We start from the raw sequence: 19,223 nt of genomic DNA, 5'->3' as shown, positions 1-19,223 counted from the left end.
TAATTTTCTAGGGATACACAGTTTACCAAAATTGACCCCATTAGAGCTTAACAGACCAATTTCTATAAAAGAAATAGAGAAACTAAGTAAGGAACTGCTTCATAAGAAAGCATCAGGCCCAGATGGTTTCACAGGAGAATTCTACCAAACTGTTAAAGAGCAGTCAATCCCAAAGACAAATAAATTGTTCCAGAGAACAGAAGAGGAAAAGAAACTTCTACATGGTTTTTCTAAACCAATTATAACATTGACTGCACACAAAAAATCATGCACACATATTCACTCGTGAATATCAATGCAAAAATCCTAAATGAAATATTAGCAAATGAATTCAAAACTACATTAAGAAAATTATGTAGCATAACCAAGCGAGTTTCCTTCTGGCAATGCAAGGGTGGTTCTTTATAGGTGATTTGTTAATATAATGCAACATATTAATAGATCTAATGAGAAAATCATACAATCATTTCCACAGATATTTTAAAAGGCTTTGACAAAATGATAAAATCATTCAAAAATAGAAATCAACTGATAACTCTTTTTTTTAATGTTTATTTATTTTTGAGAGCATGAGAAAGGCAGAGAGAGAGGGAGACAGAGAATTCCCTGCAGGCCCTGTGCTGTCAGCACAGAGCCTGATGCGGGATTCAAACTCACGAATGGTGAAACCAGGACATGAGCCCAAAGCAAGAGTCGGACACTTAACCGACTGAGCCACCTAGGTGCCATGACAACTTCTTAACATGATAAAATTTATATATGTCAGTCCTAAAGTTACCATCAACTGAATGGGACAACATGAAAGGCATTTCCACTAAGATCAGGAACAAGGCAGATGCCTGCTGTCTCCTCTCCTTTTCAACACTGTACTTGGAGGTATTAGACCAATGCAGTTAGGCTAGAAAAAATAATTATAGATGTAAGAATGGCTAAAAAGGGCACAAAAATATCTCTATTTATGACAATATCAATAGTATCCCTGGAAATCCCCAAGAGAACCAATAATAAACTAATTTAAACAATAAAGAATTCAGTAATATAATAGAATATAAAATCAACATATAGAAATTAGTTTTCAGGGGCGCCTGGGTGGCTCAGTCGGTTAAGCGTCCAACTTCAGCTCAGGTCATGATCTCATGGTTCATGAGTCGAGCCCCACGTAGGGCTCTCTGCTGTCAGCACAGAGCCCGCTTCAGATCCCCATCTCCCTCTTTTTGCCCCTCCCCCACTCATATGCACGCGCGCGCACACTCTCTCTCAAAAATAAATAAAAACATTAAAAACAGAAATTAGTTTCCATAGACACAACCAGATATAATGCATAATAGAAGAGGAAACCCCATTTATGATAACAAATGAAAGATAAAATACTTCAGGATAAAGTCAACAAGGGGTAATGCAAACTTACATGAGGAAAAGCTTAAAACACTCCTGAAAGACACAAAGGTAGACTTACACAAATGCAAAGACATTCCTTGTTCTTGGATAGGATGAATTAGTATCATAAAGATGTCAGTTTCCCTTCTCAGGTGTTAATTCATAAATTCAATGTCATCCCCCAAAATATACCTATAAGCTTTTATCTGCAACTGATGAAAGTTGATAGTGAAGTTCATATGGAAATACAAACATGCAAGAATATCCACATAAAAAAAAAAAGAAAAGCTATGAGTTGGGGGGGGGTGGAATTAGACCTCACAGCCCACAGGGAGTCTAATGCCTCTGCCAGGAAACATTTTATGAAGGTTTTCTAATTTAAACAGTATGATGCTGACACATGAATAGACAGTCTGACAGACTAAAGGAAGAAAAAATTAAAAGTCCGGATATAGACCCATATACATATGGAAATGTGTGGATGAAAAGTGGCAAGCTTTGTTTTTGACATTCAAATTTTCCTTCGTTGTGAAATGGATTTTTCTCTTTTTTTAGCACTCTTACAAACATCTTTATTCTGTGTGCTCTTTGGAATTTTCTCTTTTTTTAATGTTTATTTATTTTTGAGAGACAGAGATAGAGTGTGAGCCAGGGGAGGGGCAGAGAGACAGAGGGAGACACAGAATCCGAAGCAGGCTCCAGACTCCACAGAGCCCGACGCGGGGCTCGAACTCGTGAACCCTGAGATCGTGACCTGAGCCGAAGTCGGCCGCTTTACCGACTGAGCCACCCGGGTGCTCCTGGAACTGATTTTTGTATAAAGTATGAAGTAGGTTGAGATCCAGTTTCAAATTTCTCTGTCATACACTAAAATCTCATGTATTTCTGGGGCAGGTTCTGGACACCGTTCCAGTCCACTGGTCACTTTCTCTATACCTGTACCAATGCAGTACTATTTTAATAACTATATTTTCTCATTAACTACCAATGTCTAGTAGGGCAGTCACACCCCGTGGCTGTTCTGTGGCCGTGTAGAGGCTATTTTTGTCAGGGACAGAAAGAACATGACTTAAGAGGCCAGGAAGAAGACAGAGCTAATGGTGGGTGACGGTGGCGGGTGGGGGCACAGGCATTAGACTTCCCGCAGGCCAGCTTGCCGCTCACATTTCCTCGTTTGTCCCCCACCCCACTGTGCGGCATGAAGCCGCAAACGCCACGCCTGGATTTGTGGCAGCTGTCTGCTCCCACCCTGTACTTCGAGGCACTGGTTGGAAGGTTACCCATCCTCTATCACGTGGTGGGAGGCACATATTGAGACTCTGGCTCTGCTACCCTGTCTCCTCCCATCCAGGCTGCAGGCCACCAGGAATCCTCAGGGATGCTCAGCTCAGCATCTCTAAATAGTCACCTGTCAGGGATGGGGCACACGGGAGGACTCTGTTAAGCACAGCCCTGACTTCTTTTAACCCCAGCTTCCCTATAGGGGAGTGATCTGATTTTTGGTCAAGCGGACCTAGCGGTGGGGGCTGCTGCAGGAATAGGGACTTCCCCTCCCTTGCTGCCTACACTCCAGCTGACTCAGGGCTCGGCAAGTATTTATAGAGGGCTCACAATGGAACAGATGAAGTCCTACCCCAAGGCCTCTCCGGATCCAGTCCCTTCTCTGGGCCCAGGATTCATGGTCCCTGTGCAGTGGGGAAAGAGAGGGTGCTTGGGAGTGAGAATCAACAGTGTCAGGGATGTGGGGGTTGTGTGAAAGGGAGAGGGCATGAGGGAGTGAGGAAGTGAAGGGAGGGACACGGGAGATGTGTTAATAATGTGGGGAGTTTTCTTTTGAGGGGCCAATTTCACCAAGATATAACAAGTCCAGAAAAGCAGACACATCACAAGTGTGCAGCTCCTTAAAATTTCCCAAAGCGAACACGTTCCCATCGCCTGCATCCAGATCAAGGAACACTACATGACCAGGGGCGCCCGGGTGGCTCAGTTGGTGAAGCATCCGACTTCGGCTCAGGTCATGACCTCACGGTCCATGAGTTCAAGCCCCGCGTCGGGCTCTGTGCTGACAGCTCGGAGCCTGGAGCCTGCTTCGGATTCTGTGTCTCCCTCTCTCTCTGCCCCTCCCCTGCTCACACTCTGCCTCTCCCTCTCTCTCAAAAATAAATAAACATAAAAACTTTTTTTAAAGAAACACTACATGACCAAATAGATCCCCGGCACAGTTGGAAGGTGACGGTCTTTTGGGGAGGCTTGAGGGGACAGTTGTGGGAAGCCGGTGGGACTTGAGGAGGCTTACAAGGTGGAGAGTCCCCAACTCACTGTGGCCGAGTAGAAGTCCAGGTCCAAGGCTACTGTACTTGAGGGTTCAACAGCAGATATTGGGTCACCAGGGAAGGCAGCCAAGTTCCTGGCGTCATGTTCTTGCCCATGTTCAAATCAACAGGTGTCCCTCCATGGACACTGCACAAGGTGGGGATTTAGGTAGGCAGGCATGTAGATGTGGTTGGGCAGAACACTGCTCCCCATGCTTCTTCTCGTGGCTTTCGGTCCTGGGAGAGAAGAGTAGTAGGCACTAAGAATGGGCGGAGGGGCTGGGGAACAGTGAAAGGGAATAGCTCACGGTGAGGGAACGGGAGGAGCAGGGAGCAGGGTGGAAAGAAGAGAGCAAGGAGAGGGAGCAGGAACAGGGAGAGAGGGATAGGGAACATGGAGAAGGACCAGGGGGGCAGGGAATGGGGAACCTGGCAAAGGAGCAGGGGATGGCAGAGGGGACGGAGAGCACCGAACAGGGAAGAGTGGGGCTATGGCTGCAGGCATCCGTGAGAGGCACACTCAGAGCCCAGTGACCCCCTTTCCTGCAGATATTCAGGAAGCCTCCCTGATATGCTCCCCTCTGAGCCCCTTCCAAGGATACACCACTCATTTCTTGGAGTGCAAGTTCCCATCCCTCAAAGAGCCTGGAGGGGACAGATGTCATGCCTGACTCTTGGGGGTCAGTAAAGTGTGACCAGATGTCCCTTGGCTAGGACTAACTGTGACCCACAAGTGGTCAATCCTGAAGATTCAGGACAGTATGGGTTGGGGACAGAATTTGCTGTGATTGGCCTAAACAGGGAGCACAGTATCCTGGGGAGGGGGGAGCACTTGTGAGAAAATACCCTGGGGAGGGGATACCTTGTTCCAGGGCTGATATGGGGAGAAGCTTGAGGATGAGGAGTCCATGCAGGGTAGAGACTCTACTCATGAATATCCCCACAGCTGTTCTTGGTGGGCATGTAGATAGATATAACCACATCGTTCTTTATATTCTGGTACTTCTATGAAGCAGAGGTTCAAAATCTCTTTAGGAACCTTGATTGTCTGTGAAGTGAGGAAAGGGAGAGGGACACTGAAACTGAGGAGCATTTATGGGGTGAGGGGATGGGATCTTAGTATCACATCAGTAGCTTTTGGGTCTCAGAGACCCACCCCATTTCCTCAGCCAGAGCAGGGTCAAGGGGCTTGTATTTTGTTTTTTTTGTTTTGTTTTGTTTTTTGTTTTTTTTTAAATTTTTTTAACATTTATTTTTGAGACAGAGAGAGACAGAGCATGAACAGGGGAGGGGCAGAGAGAGAGGGAGACACAGAATCTGAAACAGGCTCCAGGCTCTGAGCTGTCAGCACAGAGCCCGACACGGGGCTCGAACTCACGGACCGTGAGATCATGACCTGAGCCGAAGTCGGACGCTTAACCGACCAAGCCACCCAGGCGCCCCAAGGGGCTTGTATTTTGGTGGGGAGACAGGTATGAGGAAGATGTGGGCAAAGTACCTACATGATTTGAACTCATGATGCCTCCTAGTCTCAGTGAGGAGGATGAGCCCCAAGAATTAAGCCACAAGAACTAGGGATGGGAGAAATGTGTCAGGAAGCCCTTTTGAGTTCAAGTAAGATTTCCCCCATCCCTAAGACTTCTGAAAAAAAATTTGCAGAGCAACTCCCCTGCAGGTTCTACCACCTCAGGGGGTTTTATCTACCCTTCTGGGACCTCACTGTTGAGCCCCTGGTTGGAAGCCTGCCTAGACTTATCCATGTCTGAGTTACAATAAATAGCATGGGGGTGTGGATGGTAGCGTCTGAAGGCTTGCCCGAGGGTGGTCACAGACAGCCAGGAGCAAAGCAGTGACCAGCAGGAAGGCAGGATTCATGGCAGGAGCTTGAGAAGCATACGTGGGGGGAGAGTTGAGGAGTGATCTTTAAAAAAAAATGAATGAGGGGCACCTGGCTGGTTCAGCCAGTGGAGTGTGTGACCCTTGATCTCAGGGTTGTGAGTTCAAGCCCCATGTTGGGCATAGAGCTTAGAAAAAACAAAGGAAAAAGGAAAAATATTGGGATGCCTGGGTGGCTCCATTGAGTGTCTGACTGGCTCAGGTCATGACCTCATGGTTTGTGAGTTCAAGCCCCACATCAGGCTTCACGCTGACAGCACAGAGCCTGCTTGGGATTCTCTCGCCCTCTCTCTCTGCCCCTGCTCCCCCTCAAAAAAAATAAACTTTAAAAAGAAAGAATGATCTTTCTCTGGCCCAGCTCCCCCTAGTCAGGAGAGGATTCGGGAAGCTCCTGTCTAACACTACTGCTTTCCAGGGGCCTGGGGTCATGGGGAGGCCCCCATTGTGGGGGGAAAGGACACTGAGTCTGGGCCGCTGGCCAATGGCCCCACCTCCATCCATCAGAGCTGTAGCTCTCCACAAAAGTTCAGCATGAGGCCCCCAGTGGTAGATAAGTAGTCAACAACAGGTAGTACAGTCTGGGCATTCCTGCCCACATGAACCTTCTATTTTATTCTTTCAGTTCCTTCTACCGGAGTGGGGATTAGGAGTTCGGGAGTGTATCTGAGGTTCCAATGGCTTCTTATACAGACTTTCAACCTATCTTCCCTTTTTTAAAAAATCTCCGCCTTCATTCCCACACTGAAAGACAACTTGTGTCCTAAATGTTTCCTTTGGTGGGAGCTCTACAGTGTGATAAGAGGTGGTCTTCAGATTTCACCAGTACTGTATAGGAAGTGTCCAGGGCTGGACAGTGAGACATAGGTGTCAGTCACTATTGAGAAGAGAAAGGGCTGGTCTTATTATAGAAATCTACTTCTTCATTTGGGGCACCTGGCTCAACCGACTGCGCCACCCAGGCGCCCCGGCACCTGGCTGGCTCAGTCAGTGGAGCATGCAACTCTTAATCCCGGGGTTGTGAGTTCAAGCCCCACATTGAGTGTAGAGATTATTTAAAAATTTTTTAAAAAGCTTTAAAAAAAGGAAAAGAAATCTACCTCTTCATCTGTCACTGGGGGGTGGGAAGAGATGTGTCATCATATATGGTAATGCCATAATATAGTAATAGATTGGGAGCTGTTCCAGCAAGGGGATTTTCCAATTAGACATATCTAAGGATAGCGAAATTTCAATGGGGAGATTTCAATGAGGGTCGACCAACAGGGGCTATATGGAGGGGTGTGTTTCTTTTTTTTTTTTAATTTTTTTAATGTTTATTTATTTTTGAGACAGAGAGAGACAGAGCATGAACAGGGGAGGGGCAGAGAGAGAGGGAGACACAGAATCCGAAACAGGCTCCAGGCTCCGAGCTGTCAGCACAGAGCCCGACGCGGGGCTCGAACTCACGGACCATGAGATCATGACCTGAGCCGAAGTCGGACGCTTAACCGACCGAGCCACCCAGGCTCCCCGAAGAGGGGTGTGTTTCAATGAATGGAAAGATTTTTAAATGGGCTTATCATTGATAGATATCAATGGTGGGTATTTCTGAATGGGAAGATTGGAAAAGGGAGTTTATCAATGGGGGAATTTCGATGCACATGTCTGAATGGGGAGATATGTCAGTGGGTCTAGATAAAGGAATAGGGAGATTTGTCAATAAAGATTGTCAATGGGAGGGGGTGTCTGGCTGGCTCAATCAGTGGAACATGTGACTCTTGATCTCTGGGTTGTAAGTTCAAGCCCCACGTTAAGCATAGAGATTAGTTAAAATAAAATCTTTTAAAAAAAGATTGTCAGTGGGAATTATGTCATAGAAAGACATTTATAAATAGATTTGTCAACTGAGTTGTCAGTAGGGGATAAGCAAATGGTGGGTAATTATGAAGAGAGATATTTGTCAGTGGGATCCATCAGTGGGTGATAGATTGCCGCTAGGTATTTTTGAATGGGGAGATTTGTTAATGGAGATCATCCATGGGGATATGTCAATGGGATATTTATGAATAAGGTGGTAGGTAGCTCAACAGGGGTATTTGTTATGGGGTATTTGTGAAAGAGGGGACTTGTACAGTGAGGAGAGGGAACTCTTCCAAGGAAAGAGTTGACCTTAGAAATTTGTCACCTGCATTCTTGGGAACAGAAGAGATTTGTAAGTATGCTGATTCGTCATCCACAGTAAGGACTTCATAGTGGGGAACATTATCACCGGGGAGGAGGAATTTTCTTAGAAATCTTTTAAAGCATCGGTATTTTTCAGTTGGGGAGACTTGTGCACCGGGAAGAAGTATATAAGCTTCAGAGTGATAAGAAAAACATTACAGGGGCGCCTGGGTGGCGCAGTCGGTTAAGCGTCCGACTTCAGCCAGGTCACGATCTCGCGGTCCGGGAGTTCGAGCCCCGCGTCAGGCTCTGGGCTGATGGCTCAGAGCCTGGAGCCTGTTTCCGATTCTGAGTCTCCCTCTCTCTCTGCCCCTCCCCCATTCATGCTCTGTCTCTCTCTGTCCCAAAAATAAATAAACGTTGAAAAAAAAATTAAAAAAAAAAAAAAAGAAAAACATTACAAATGAGCATATTAAATATTTGTAACATCTCTGGGGGGATTATCAGGATCACGAGTTAAACTAAGGTTTCCAGAGTGCATTAAATTAGTATTACTGGTATTATACATTATTTCCAATATTGTAAGTAATCAATACTGATACAAATTATCACTACTAAAGCTTTACATTAAATGACATTTATCATACTACTACTAACTAATACTTGTAAGTGCTACGTGCCCAGTACATTTTACATGTACTCCCTCATTTAACGTTCACATTGTCCCTGAGAGTTAGGCATTCTTTTTATCCCTGTTTTACAGATGTGGAAACTGAGGCACAAAGGGGTAATGTGATTCCCCCAAAGACACAGACCCAGTGCATGGAAGGGGCAGGATCTGAATTGCAAATGACCTGGCTCCAGCATTCATGTTCTTAACCACTGCACGCGGCCCGGCTAGAAATGAAGTCACTGTTAGAAAGATTTCACATGAAGTTATTATGAGAGTTTCGTGTTTTGACCTGAAAAAGTACCCAAGGGGCAAACACACCCTTTAATCATCCTCCAAACCTAGCACAGACCTCAGAAGGATTCTGGGTAGGGACTGTGAGGCCCATTTTTTACGGAGAAGTATTGAGCCTCAGGTGAGGGAAGGGCTGGCCCCCAGGCTACCCACTGAGCTGTACCACCCCCCCCATGCTGCACGTGTCACAAGGCTATCACACTGCCCCGTGTGCTTTTTCTCAGCCATCAGTCTCTCCCAAGCAGAAATTCACACCCAGATACATGGAATGCTGGAGTGTGGGGGAGGGGGGTAACTCACTCACTTTAGTGAACTTTTTAAAAATCCTTTTTTTTTTTAAATTTTTTTAATGTTGTTTATTTTTGAGAGAGAGAGAATGAATGGGGGAAGGGCAGAGAGAGAGGGAGACACAGAATCTGAAGTAGGCTCCAGGCTCTGAGCTGTCAGCACAGAGAGCGACATGGGGCTTGAACTCGTGAACCGTGGGATCATGGCCTGAGCTGAAGCCGGATGCTTAACCGACTGAGCCACCCAGGCGCCCCATAGTGGATTTTCTAGAAGAGTGAAGGGGGGATGTAGTGACCCCAGGACTACAGATATCCTGCCAGGAGCTCCTGCCAGGGTCTGGGGGGAGGAGGCCTCATATGCTGTTCTGGCCTCAGTAGGGCCTGGTGGTCAACCCTGTCCATGAAGCATTGACGTCTCTATCCAGGGCACCACCTGCAGGTGGGCAGGTCGGCAGGAGAACGGCCTCCACACTGGGCTCCATCCTTTTCCACTGCCTCCTTCTGCTTCACCTTCCTCCCAGGGATTAAAATAGCTGAGGGCTCAGGAAATGGGTCCTGGGGTCAGGGAACAACAGCCTAGCAATGCAGGGAGCTGATACTAGGATTTGGTAAACTGGTAGGAGCTGCTGAGCCAATAGCGACAAGGGCCACCGGGGCCCTTACAGTCAAACCCAACCGCGAAGGCTGCCATTTGCCCCTTTTAGCGGACAGGGTTTAGATCCTCCCAGGGCATACCCAAGATGTAGATGTTCAGGTAGAAATTGTCACTGCAGTGGGTGTCCCCTACACAGGCAGATAGGCCCTGAGTGCTCAAAATCTACCCATCCTTTGTAAAAAATTTTTAAACATTTCTCCATATTTGAGAGTGAGAGAGACAGAGCGTGAGTGGGGGAGGGGCAGAGAGAAGGGGAGACACAGAATCTGAAACAAGTTCCAGGCTCCGAGTTGTCAGCACAGAGCCCGACGCGGGGCTCAAACCCACGAACCACGAGATTGTGACCTGAGCTGAAGTCGGACACTTAACCAACTGAGTCACCCAGGCACCCCAAAGTCTACCCATCCCGATCTAGGACATACTTGGGCCCTGGGGGAATCTCCCAGGAGGGCCAGAGGATCCGGGGGGCCAGCTTGCTGACCCAGAATTCCCTGGAGGAGACCTGGCTTCTTCTCGTTAGGAGCGGAGTGTAGTCTGACAGGAGGGAATTTGGGGGTCCTCTCCTTCACCAAAGATGCATTGGGATCTTTTTCAAGCAGATCGAGGCCGACAGGACACTTGAGTGTTCTGTTAAATGTTTGCACCAGTCTGAAATTGTGGTTCCCAGGGGCCTCACTCGAGTGAGGATCTTTGGAGTGGAGGGGACAGGAGCCAGGGATGGGGAAGGCCCCAGGGAGGCATGGAACAGGAAGGCCTAAGACTTGGAATAGTCAGAAGGGCAACGTAACACAGCCTCATGTGGGGGGCAGAGCTGCAGAACAATAATCAGATGTGCTGGGGAAGAGTCATCACTCAGCTTTTATGGGGGAGGATGAACCAGAGAGGTGAGGTTTGGGTCTAGAGCCCCCAGCTTTGGTGAGGGAACAGCTGTGTAGGAGGAGGTACGTGGGGGGTGAGGGATGGGCTGACACATGTGGTTGGTCCCCATTTTGAACCCCACCTGCACTTCACTGCGGTCGGTATTTCCTTCAGAGGTGGTCAGAGTGAGGGGAGGAGAGGTAGGGGAAGGGGGAGAAGGACAGAGCTTGGGGATCTCCAGATTGCACCTTCTCCTCATCCCTCCTATCCCGCAAACAGCCACTTCCAAGGAATCTCCCACAGGCCATGGGGTGGCCGGGGGAAGCCAGAGCTACCCCTTCTTCCAGAGTCCCTGGCTGGGAGGGGTATTGTGGGGGCCCTGAGCCCCCCTGGAGGTTTCCTCTTTCACTCAAGTCAGACTCACAGTAAAAAGCCAAAGGTGTGGACAGTAACACCTACAGATCTGGATGGGGCAGGACATCCTCCTCGATGACATCAGGACAGTGCCCAAGGGACGAGAGCCGTTCCGTTGGCCAATTGATAAGACATTTGTCAATGAGCTTGTCAACTGGAAGGGATTTGTGAATAGAGGAATTTGCCAGTGAGACGGTGATCTGTCAGTAGTGGGATAATTTTCTAGAGAGCCCTGTGCAAATAGGAAGTATAAATTAGTCTAGTAAAATGTTCCAAAGTACCGAGCAGAGAGATTGTCCAGTGAATTTTGGTTGATGATGCAGGTTGAATGGCCAGTACTGATGTTAAAGATTGCCAATGTTAATGCCAAGGTAGACGATTATTACCAGTACCTCAATTTTTTTTAATGCTTTTTTATTCTCAAGAAAGAGAGAGAGAGAGAGAGAGAGAGAGAGACAGAGCCTGAGTGGGGGAGGGGCAGAGAGAGAGGAAGACCCAGAATCCGAGGCAGGTTCCAGGCTCTGAGCTGTCAGCACAGAGCCCAACACAGGGCTCGAACCCACGAACCGTGCGATCGTGACCTGAGCCGAAGCCGGATGCCAAACTAAGTGAGCCACCCAGGCGCCCCATCAGTACCTCAAATTTTATGTACAAATATGCAAAGCCGATTTCGCATCCCTCACTCCCTCGGCATTGGTCCCAGGGTGCTCCCACTGGGTCATCAGTGACATGGCTTTGTTCCCACACATTACACGGGGACACTGCCTGCTGGATGGTAGTTGTTTATTTCATTGTTTGGGATAAAGAAAGACAGGAGTGGGAAATGGGGTGAACACTGTGCAGGCTTCAGCTTCCGCTGGGGGCCGGATTCAGGCCATCCGGGTCCTCAGGGACTGCCAGGTGCATATCCCTGGCTCTCTTGGCAGGCAGGCAAGGTGGCGGCTCTGGAAACCCTTGTCAGTGCCTGTGAGGAACTGGTCTGTCCACAAGCAGTGAGTGTCATTCTGCAGTTTGCAGGGGATGGATGAACAGGAAAATACCTAGAGAAGGGGAGGGAGGCACATCTCTGAGGGCTTCGCCTCCCGCCCCTACTCAGTTTTCAACACTCAGCTGCCTAGGGAGACCTGGTGTTGCCCCACTTGGGGAGAGACTTGAGAACAGCCCCTCCCATTGGAGGAACAGGCATTGGGCTTGGCAAGGTGATGGTAATCCAGGGAACTGATCGGTTTCCTGGAATGGCGGCTGGAGAACAGTCATGGGGGGGGGGGGGGGCGGTCAGACAGTTTTCCAGGGAAACTATTCCATAGGATAGGGAACAAGCGGCAGTAGTAGCGGGGAACAGCTGGCCAGTGGGGCACAGGCATAGGATAGAGCCATGGGGCTCAGACACACAGTCACTGGGATCAGAGGACATTCAGGGCCACCAGAAAATAGTCTTGGAATGGCTGGAAGGGCAATGTAACACACCCTTGTGTATGGAGCAGTCAGAGCTACAGAGAAATAATCAGATGTGCTGGGGAGGAGTCAGTGGGTTGGGGGATCGGCGCTTTGGGTTCCTGGAGAACATTCTAGGGAACCAAGAAACAATCCCTGGGGGGTCAAGAATAGACAGAGGGACTAGAAAATAGTCCCAAGGGGGATTTAGAGGGACAGGAAGCAGCCAGAAAGTCCAGGGAACAGCGAATCCCCAGGTACAAGACACAGAACAAAGAACCAGAATTTCCAGTCTCAGGTTTCGGGGGACCAGCAAGAGAGATCAGGGACAGCACTAGGGTTTGGGGAGCAGCCATACGGACAAGGAATGGTCAGGAGGAGCAAGAAAGAAGCCAGGGTTTGGGTAAGAACCCAAGGACCGCTCTCCAGGTGGCGGGCAGGGCCCAGGTACTCACGGTGCATTCTTCGCAGCCAGCAGCATAGGTCTTGGTGAAGCCCCGGCGCTGAGAGGAACTCAGACTGTTCCAGGGAACCACGTAACTGCAGGTATTGATGTGCAGGTGTCCGTTCCGCAGTTTTCCTGGGGGGCAGGGGGCAAGAGGCAGCAGCTGATCAGCTGGGCCGGCGTCGGGGGGGTGGGGGGTGGGGGAGAGGGTAGGGCGGCGCCTGATTGGCGTCCCGGGCGCACAGACCCCCGCTGGGCAAAAGCCCCCCCCCCCCCCCCCCCCCCCGCCTTCCGATAGGCTGAAATTGGGGCGGTTCCCATTTCAACTGGGACCAGTCCCTCGGAGCCTCGCCCCCTCGCGGCGCCAGGCGGCGTCAGAGGGACGGGCCGGCGTGGCACAGGACGAGGGGGCGGGGCCTCACCGGCGATGAGAAACTCCTCGCTGCGGTTCTGGGACCTGTGGAAGTATCCGCAGACGCTCTCCGCGGTGGGGGTGTAGACGAACCGGATGTCAGAGGCATCCCCCAAGGCGCTGAACCCTTTGAACATCTGTCGATAGGTGAGGGGAAGAATCTCTTTTACTGCTATAATCCTCCCCCTCCACGTTCTTCCCTGAAGTCGTAGAGCATCCTGACATCACAGCCAACTTCCTCGACAAACCGGTGGCCCTTGGCTTTTACTTTGACGGGAAGGAAGATGTTAAGAACTGCTGGGAAAAGGGCAGGAGGGATACCTTGGTCATCTTGATCTCATAACGCTGGCTTAAGGCAGTCTGGTTGACTTCTACGGTCCCCACGAACTTGGCCCTGATGACTGCAGGAGAGGAGGGGGGAGAGACGAGTCAAATGGACTGCAGGAGCCAATGAAATAAAATAATCACAATACTAATACCGGCGAAGCACATACTTAAATAGGGATCGCTAGATGTCAGCTCACTAAGCTATTTACACACCGGTTAATTGATTTGATTGGTATATCGAGCGACTACTCTTTGCCAGGCGCTGCTTAAAATTAAGCCTTTTTCATATATTCATCATGTGTTCATTCACTCAACAAATATTCCAGAGCCTGCTGTGCGCCAGGCACTGTTCTGAGTGTTAGGAACACAACAGTGAACAAAACACAGAACCCCCCCCCCCCCCCCCGCCTTGTGGAGCTCACATTCCAGCCAGAAGGAGGCTAAACACAAGTGAAATAATATGTACATGGAATGTTACAAAGTATTTAGTGCGATGAGGAATTTCAGACATGGCCATCAGGGAGTACTAGGGGACAAGGGTTAAAATCCTGAACAGGGAGGGGGACACCCGGGTGGCTCCGTTGGTTACGTGACTGGCTCTTGGTTTCTGCAAAGGTCATGATCTCACCATTGGTGAGTTCGAACCCTAGTCAGCCTCCGTGCTGGGATTCTCTCTCTCCCTCTTTCTCTGGCCCTCCCCCTGCTCCTTCTCTCTCTCTCTCAAAATAAATAAATAAACTTTATATATGTGTGTGTGTGTGTGTATATATATATATATACACACACATACATATATATATAAATTTTGAACAGGGAAGGCCATCCTGACATCGGAGGCCGCCACCAGTGTACATACCTGGGGGGGGGGGAGGGTGTACCAGGCAGAGGAAGCTGCCAGTACAAAGGCCCCCGGAGGTGGGATTGGGCTCAGAGTAATCAAGGAAGCACAAGGATGCCGGTGCGGCTAAAGCAGAGTCAGTGCAGGGCTGAGTGGACTTGTTCCAGGGGTCGGCACCACTGTGAACCCCCCAAAAGCAAATGCACAGAGTGTGCGGGCAGAGTGGGGCACACTTACTGAAGTCCGAGCTGCAGAAGGCGGTCTGCGGGTGGAGTGGGGCACAGGTACAGGCCCGGCTGGGGGCTGCCAGCCACAGCAACAACAGGATGCAGGAGGCCAGGGGCGCCAAGGGTGCCATGGTGGGTTCTGCGGGGTGGGGAGAAGGGGTCAGCGGTCCTCTGCGAGGTGGGCAGTGCCCTCCCCAGCCTGGAACGGGATTAAGCCTCCGCACTCCGGGCTTGAGGGGTGGGGGGGGCAGTGGAGATTTTAAGGGGGGTGGGGATCTTGGAGCCCAGAGGAGCCGAGAGGGCAGAGGGTCGGGGGTCGGGGGGGGGGGGGGGAGAGGGCGGGGGTGCGGGCTACAAGGCTGTGGTGTTTGCAGAATAAGGGGGCAGAGGGTTTGCAGGATTTAGGGACGTTGGGAAGTCAGAAGGTCGAGAAGCTGGGGGTGAAGAATTTGGGGTTCAGGGAGCCAGGGGAGTTTGGGGTTTCAGGGTTGTGCATAGTGAGATGGGGGGAGTGGAGAGAAGCTGAGGAGTCCAGAGGAGGTTGGGGGTTCAGAGAGTTTGGAAGCTTCAGGGGTCGGGGTGCCTGAGGGATTTGGGAGCAGGGAAAGTCGTGGAGTTGGGGATTTGGGAGGGTTGGAGGGGCAGTGAGGGAATTTAGGGGAGTTGGCAGCCTTGGAGGCAGCTGTGATATTAGGGGGCTCATGGGTTTGGAGGAGTCGGGGATAGAGATCGGGGTTCCAAGGAGTCTGGAGTGTGGGAATTGGGGGAGAAGTTCCAGCACCACCCCCCCCACTCCCGCCCTCCTCCCCTGAACCAGCCCAGAGTCCTGGTACGCGCCGGCCAGGCTGAGCAGCCAGACGTCTGGCAGGAAAGCTCCGGCCAAGTTTCAGGCCCCGCGGGCCTCCCAGACCCCTGCCTACCTCTGGTGGATCTCTCCAGGCGCTGGGTCTGAGGCGACAGTGGCAGGGCCTGAGCAGCGGAGGATAAATGTCCACGCGAGGGGCGGGGGTGGCAGTGGTGCGGAAACCACAGGCCTCCAGGCTTCCTGGATGCATTACTCATCCGCCCACCCTCCGTGGAGGCCAAGGGGCGGGCCAAGCAAGGGCTGCCGAAAAGGAGATGCGCCCTCCTCCTCTCCCTCCCGCTGGGCCTCGCCCTGGCCACCCGCCCCCATCTCCACGTTTGTCCGTCTGTCAATCCATCCATCCTCCGACACTAGTCCTTCCAGGCAGCCTCTGGGGAGGGCTTAGAGGCAGGACTACCCCCTACCCCCCCCCCCAGCACTCAGGGCAATTCCCTGAAGTCTCCAAACTCTCTCCAAAGTCTACCCCATCACCCACGTCCCCCAAAATCCCCGTGGCCGAAGCCTGAGTTAGTCCATCCTTTTAGTAAGCATGTCTTGTGCACCTACTGTGTGCCAGGCACACACACAAATCCCTCTCCTTGGTAGTTCTGACAGTCTGGTGAAGGGTGAGGGAGGCAGAGAGGAAACAAATTAGGTAGAAGCAGTGGAGAGAGTAAGGCAAGTGAGAGGAGGAGGAGGAATACAAGGGGGGCAACTGAGGCACTGAGAGGTTAAGTGACGTATCCAAGATCACAGTTAATAAGCAGCAGAACTGGCATTTGAACTCAGGTGGCCTGGAGCCAGAGCCTGGATGTTAACCCCTCGCAAAAAACACAGACTTGGGGCGCCTGGCTGGCTCAGTTGGTGGAGCCTGCAACTCTTAATCTCGGTCGGGGTTGTGAGTTCAAGCCCCACGTTGGGTGTAGAGATTGCTTAAAAATAAAATCCTTGAAAAAATAAACACATAGGTAAATAAATAGCATTTATACAGCACCAACTGTGTCCCAGGCACTCAGCATATTTTTTCTCACTTAGAGCTCACAGTAAACCTCCGAGATGGGTACCGGTATTAGTCCCATTTTACAGATGAGGAACTATGAGGCATAGAGGGATTGAAGAACCTTCCGAGGATCACCGGGCATGGCTGGGATTTGAACCTAGGTTAACTGGTGCCAGGATCTCACCCCAGCCGTGGCACAGCCCTGACCTGTGGGGAAAGTGCCAGTGAATTAGCATTACGGTGGTGGGGGGGGGCGGTTCACTGGTGGTGAAAGAGGGCTGTGAGTCAGTAGAAAACGGATCCCCTCCCATCCTGCCCTGCCCCTTCCCCACCAGCCCTCCCACACCTCTGGGGCGGGGAAGGGGGGGGGCGGTGTTGATGGTGAGGCAATCCCTGCCCACCAGCTTCCAGATGCTGCCTGAATCTTCCCTGGGGTCCTGGGAAAGGGCTCTAAGGGCTAATTAACATCCTTTGTTGGTTGGGGAAGGCAGACCAATGATAACAGTGATGGTGCTGTGCGCTGTGTCCTATATTCCTTGTGTAAATTCTTTCAGTCCTCATGTCCCCCTTGGTAATGAAGCTTGCTTAACTCTGGGAGGTTAGCCCAGTCACCAGCACCACCCCCACAAAAACGACACCCGCCCCCCCCCCCCCAGTACTGTGGGTATCGAACAGCGTTCTGGAACCTTTGTGAGCACTTCATCTCTCAGTCAGGCCCGATTGCCACCTTGGTAATTCATGTCGGCTGACCAAGGGATGCTGACCCAGTACCAATAGCAGTAGCCAACACTTTTTGAGGAGGGCGGCTTCCTGTGTGCCAGAAAACCCGCTCAGCGCTTTTCCTGAAGTAATCTGTTCCTCACAATTTGCCTGTGACTTAGGGACTTGGCGTATCTCCTGATGCCGATGAGGAAACCCAGACACGCTGAGGGGTCGAGTGACCTACCCAGGAATGAGAATGAAGAAACGGCCCGTCCGGCAGGGGCGGGGGCAGAGGGGGGAGGGGGAGTAAATCAGGAATTTGGAGCCGCCGGTTGTGAAAGTGGGGAGAGAGAGTGAACGAGGCAGGGGCTAAGTCAGAGCTCGGCCAGTGGGAGCCGCGCAGGAAGGGAAAACCCTGCTGCAGCCCCTCACTGACCCTGCTTCGGATGCCAGCTCTCTCAAGCCTGAGTCAGCAGCGAGTGTGGCCGACTGTCTACACGTGAGGGGTTCTGTGCATCCGGGTCATAGTGCGGGTTTTGAAACCGGTGGGGTTTCGCGGAGATGTATACGGATGTGCAGCCCCTGGGGGACATTGCATGGGTGTGGGGGCCGTGGGGCCGGCTGGGTGTGCAGTGAGGATGCCCGGCCATCTCCACCACATGCCAAGCACTTGGGCCTCGTGGTGCCCTTTGTGCAGATCAGGAAACTGAGGCCCAGAGAAGGTTAGGCGACCTGACCCGGGCTTCCACATGGCTTTAGAAAGAGGCGAGACCAAGATGCAAACCTAGGGCTCTCCAGGGGATCCTGGAGTGCAAAACTCCCAGCATGCACACGTGTGCGGGCATAGTCGCGCACATACCTACACACGGGGTTGCGTTCAGACTCAAGTCCAGAGGAAACAAGGAGGGTTTGTGAAAAGAGGGGCCTGGCCTGGGTGGCTCAGTCGGTGAAGCATTCGACTTCCTCTCAGGTCATGATCCCTGGGTTCGTGAGTTCGAGCCCCGTGTGGGGCTCTGTGCTGACAACTCGGAGCCTGGAGTCTGCTTTGGATTCTGTGTCTCCCTCTCTCTCTGCCCCTCCTTTGCTCACACACACTCTCTGAAAAATAAACATTAAAAAAATTAATAAAATTTAAAAACAAGAAAAGAGGGGCCTAGAGACCTCGAGGTGGGGGCCTGTGCGCGCGTGTGCACTTGCACGCAGCTCTGCTCTGTGTCTGCCTCTGAGAACTGTGTGTGCGCCCCTAGTGTTGCGCACCTGTGTGTTTTGTGTCGCTCCTGGGAGTTGTACCTCTGCTTCTGCAGAGCGGGTCTAAGTTGCGCATGTAATTGTGGAGGTGGTGTTCCTGAGTTGTGTGTGTGCCCGAGTGTTAACGTCAAGCGCTGCCTCTGCGCTGCTGCCCCGGAACGCTAACGAGAGGATCCCCGCAGTCCCCTTCCCAACGCGGTGCCTCTCGGGGGACCCGTGATGACGCCAGTCATTTGGGAAATGAGGAAGGTGGGGGTGCGGAGAGAGGGTGAGGCCTGAAGGTCAATCGGTCACCCTGAGCCTGCGGGCTTCCTGTGCCTGTCGGGAACCGGGAACCGCCGCCGCCCCGGCAGCCCCTCCGGGAATGCCTTCTCTCTACCCCGCGGGACAGCGGAGGGGGCGGCGCGGCCGTGCGCGCGCAGCTCGCCCAACCCGAGCCCCTCTGCCCGCCCCCGGGGTCGCGGGAGGCCTGAGGCATCCCCACACCTGGACGTGTGAGTGTGCGTGTGCACGCACACACCCGGAAGTGCCTACACTTAGGAACCTGGCTGTGTGTGCGCCTCTCCGTTTGTATGGGTGGCAAGGCGCGTTGTGTGTGCGCGTCCCTAGATGTACTTTGGGTGTGCCCCCCCCCTCCCCGTCTGGTGCGGCTCTCTGTGCTGAGTCTTGGTGGTTATGTGACGACCTAGGAGTGTGTACCTCTATATGTGGCATGGGTCTTCCTCGTGCGTGTGCCCGGGAGTGTTGCGGGTGTGTCTGTGAGTGTTGGGTGTGAGTACGTGCCCAGTTCTGTCGTGTGTGCTTGTCGGGGTTGTGTGTGCCTGTGCGCTCCGTGGCCGTG

The 19,223-nt window shown here is 51.5% G+C and overlaps 2 protein-coding genes across 3 annotated transcripts in view; one reads left to right on the top strand and one right to left on the bottom strand.

Annotated features, from left to right (window-relative positions):
* Window positions 1-19,223, top strand: part of SYN1 (synapsin I) — a 50,026-nt gene that overhangs the window by 24,775 nt on the left and 6,028 nt on the right. The window lies entirely within an intron of this gene.
* TIMP1 (TIMP metallopeptidase inhibitor 1) lies at window positions 11,672-15,664 on the bottom strand. Its single transcript, XM_047843943.1, has 6 exons — window positions 15,509-15,664; window positions 14,599-14,727; window positions 13,518-13,597; window positions 13,207-13,333; window positions 12,795-12,919; window positions 11,672-11,945 (listed from the first exon to the last, which is right to left on the bottom strand). The coding sequence occupies exons 1-6, from the start codon at window positions 15,648-15,650 to the stop codon at window positions 11,775-11,777; spliced, it is 774 nt and encodes a 257-aa protein (XP_047699899.1). The 5' UTR covers window positions 15,651-15,664; the 3' UTR covers window positions 11,672-11,774.

The sequence above is a fragment of the Prionailurus viverrinus genome, chromosome X, assembly GCF_022837055.1.
Source record: "Prionailurus viverrinus isolate Anna chromosome X, UM_Priviv_1.0, whole genome shotgun sequence".
NCBI classification, from domain to species: Eukaryota; Metazoa; Chordata; class Mammalia; order Carnivora; family Felidae; genus Prionailurus; species Prionailurus viverrinus.
Note: the sequence above shows the minus strand (reverse complement) of the source record. Positions and strands in the feature narration are given on the sequence as shown.

What these genes read in the sequence shown, in the direction of transcription:
- TIMP1 (XM_047843943.1), bottom strand. Translation starts at nt 15,650, where the DNA reads ATGAGTAATGCATCCAGGAAGCCTGGAGGCCTGTGGTTTCCGCACCAC. An exon ending in CTTCTGCAGCTCGGACTTCA is followed by an intron (nt 13,598 to 14,598) that starts GTAAGTGTGCCC and finishes CCTCTCCTGCAG; the next exon opens with TCATCAGGGCCAAGTTCGTG. An exon ending in ATGAGATCAAGATGACCAAG is followed by an intron (nt 13,334 to 13,517) that starts GTATCCCTCCTG and finishes ACCTATCGACAG; the next exon opens with ATGTTCAAAGGGTTCAGCGC.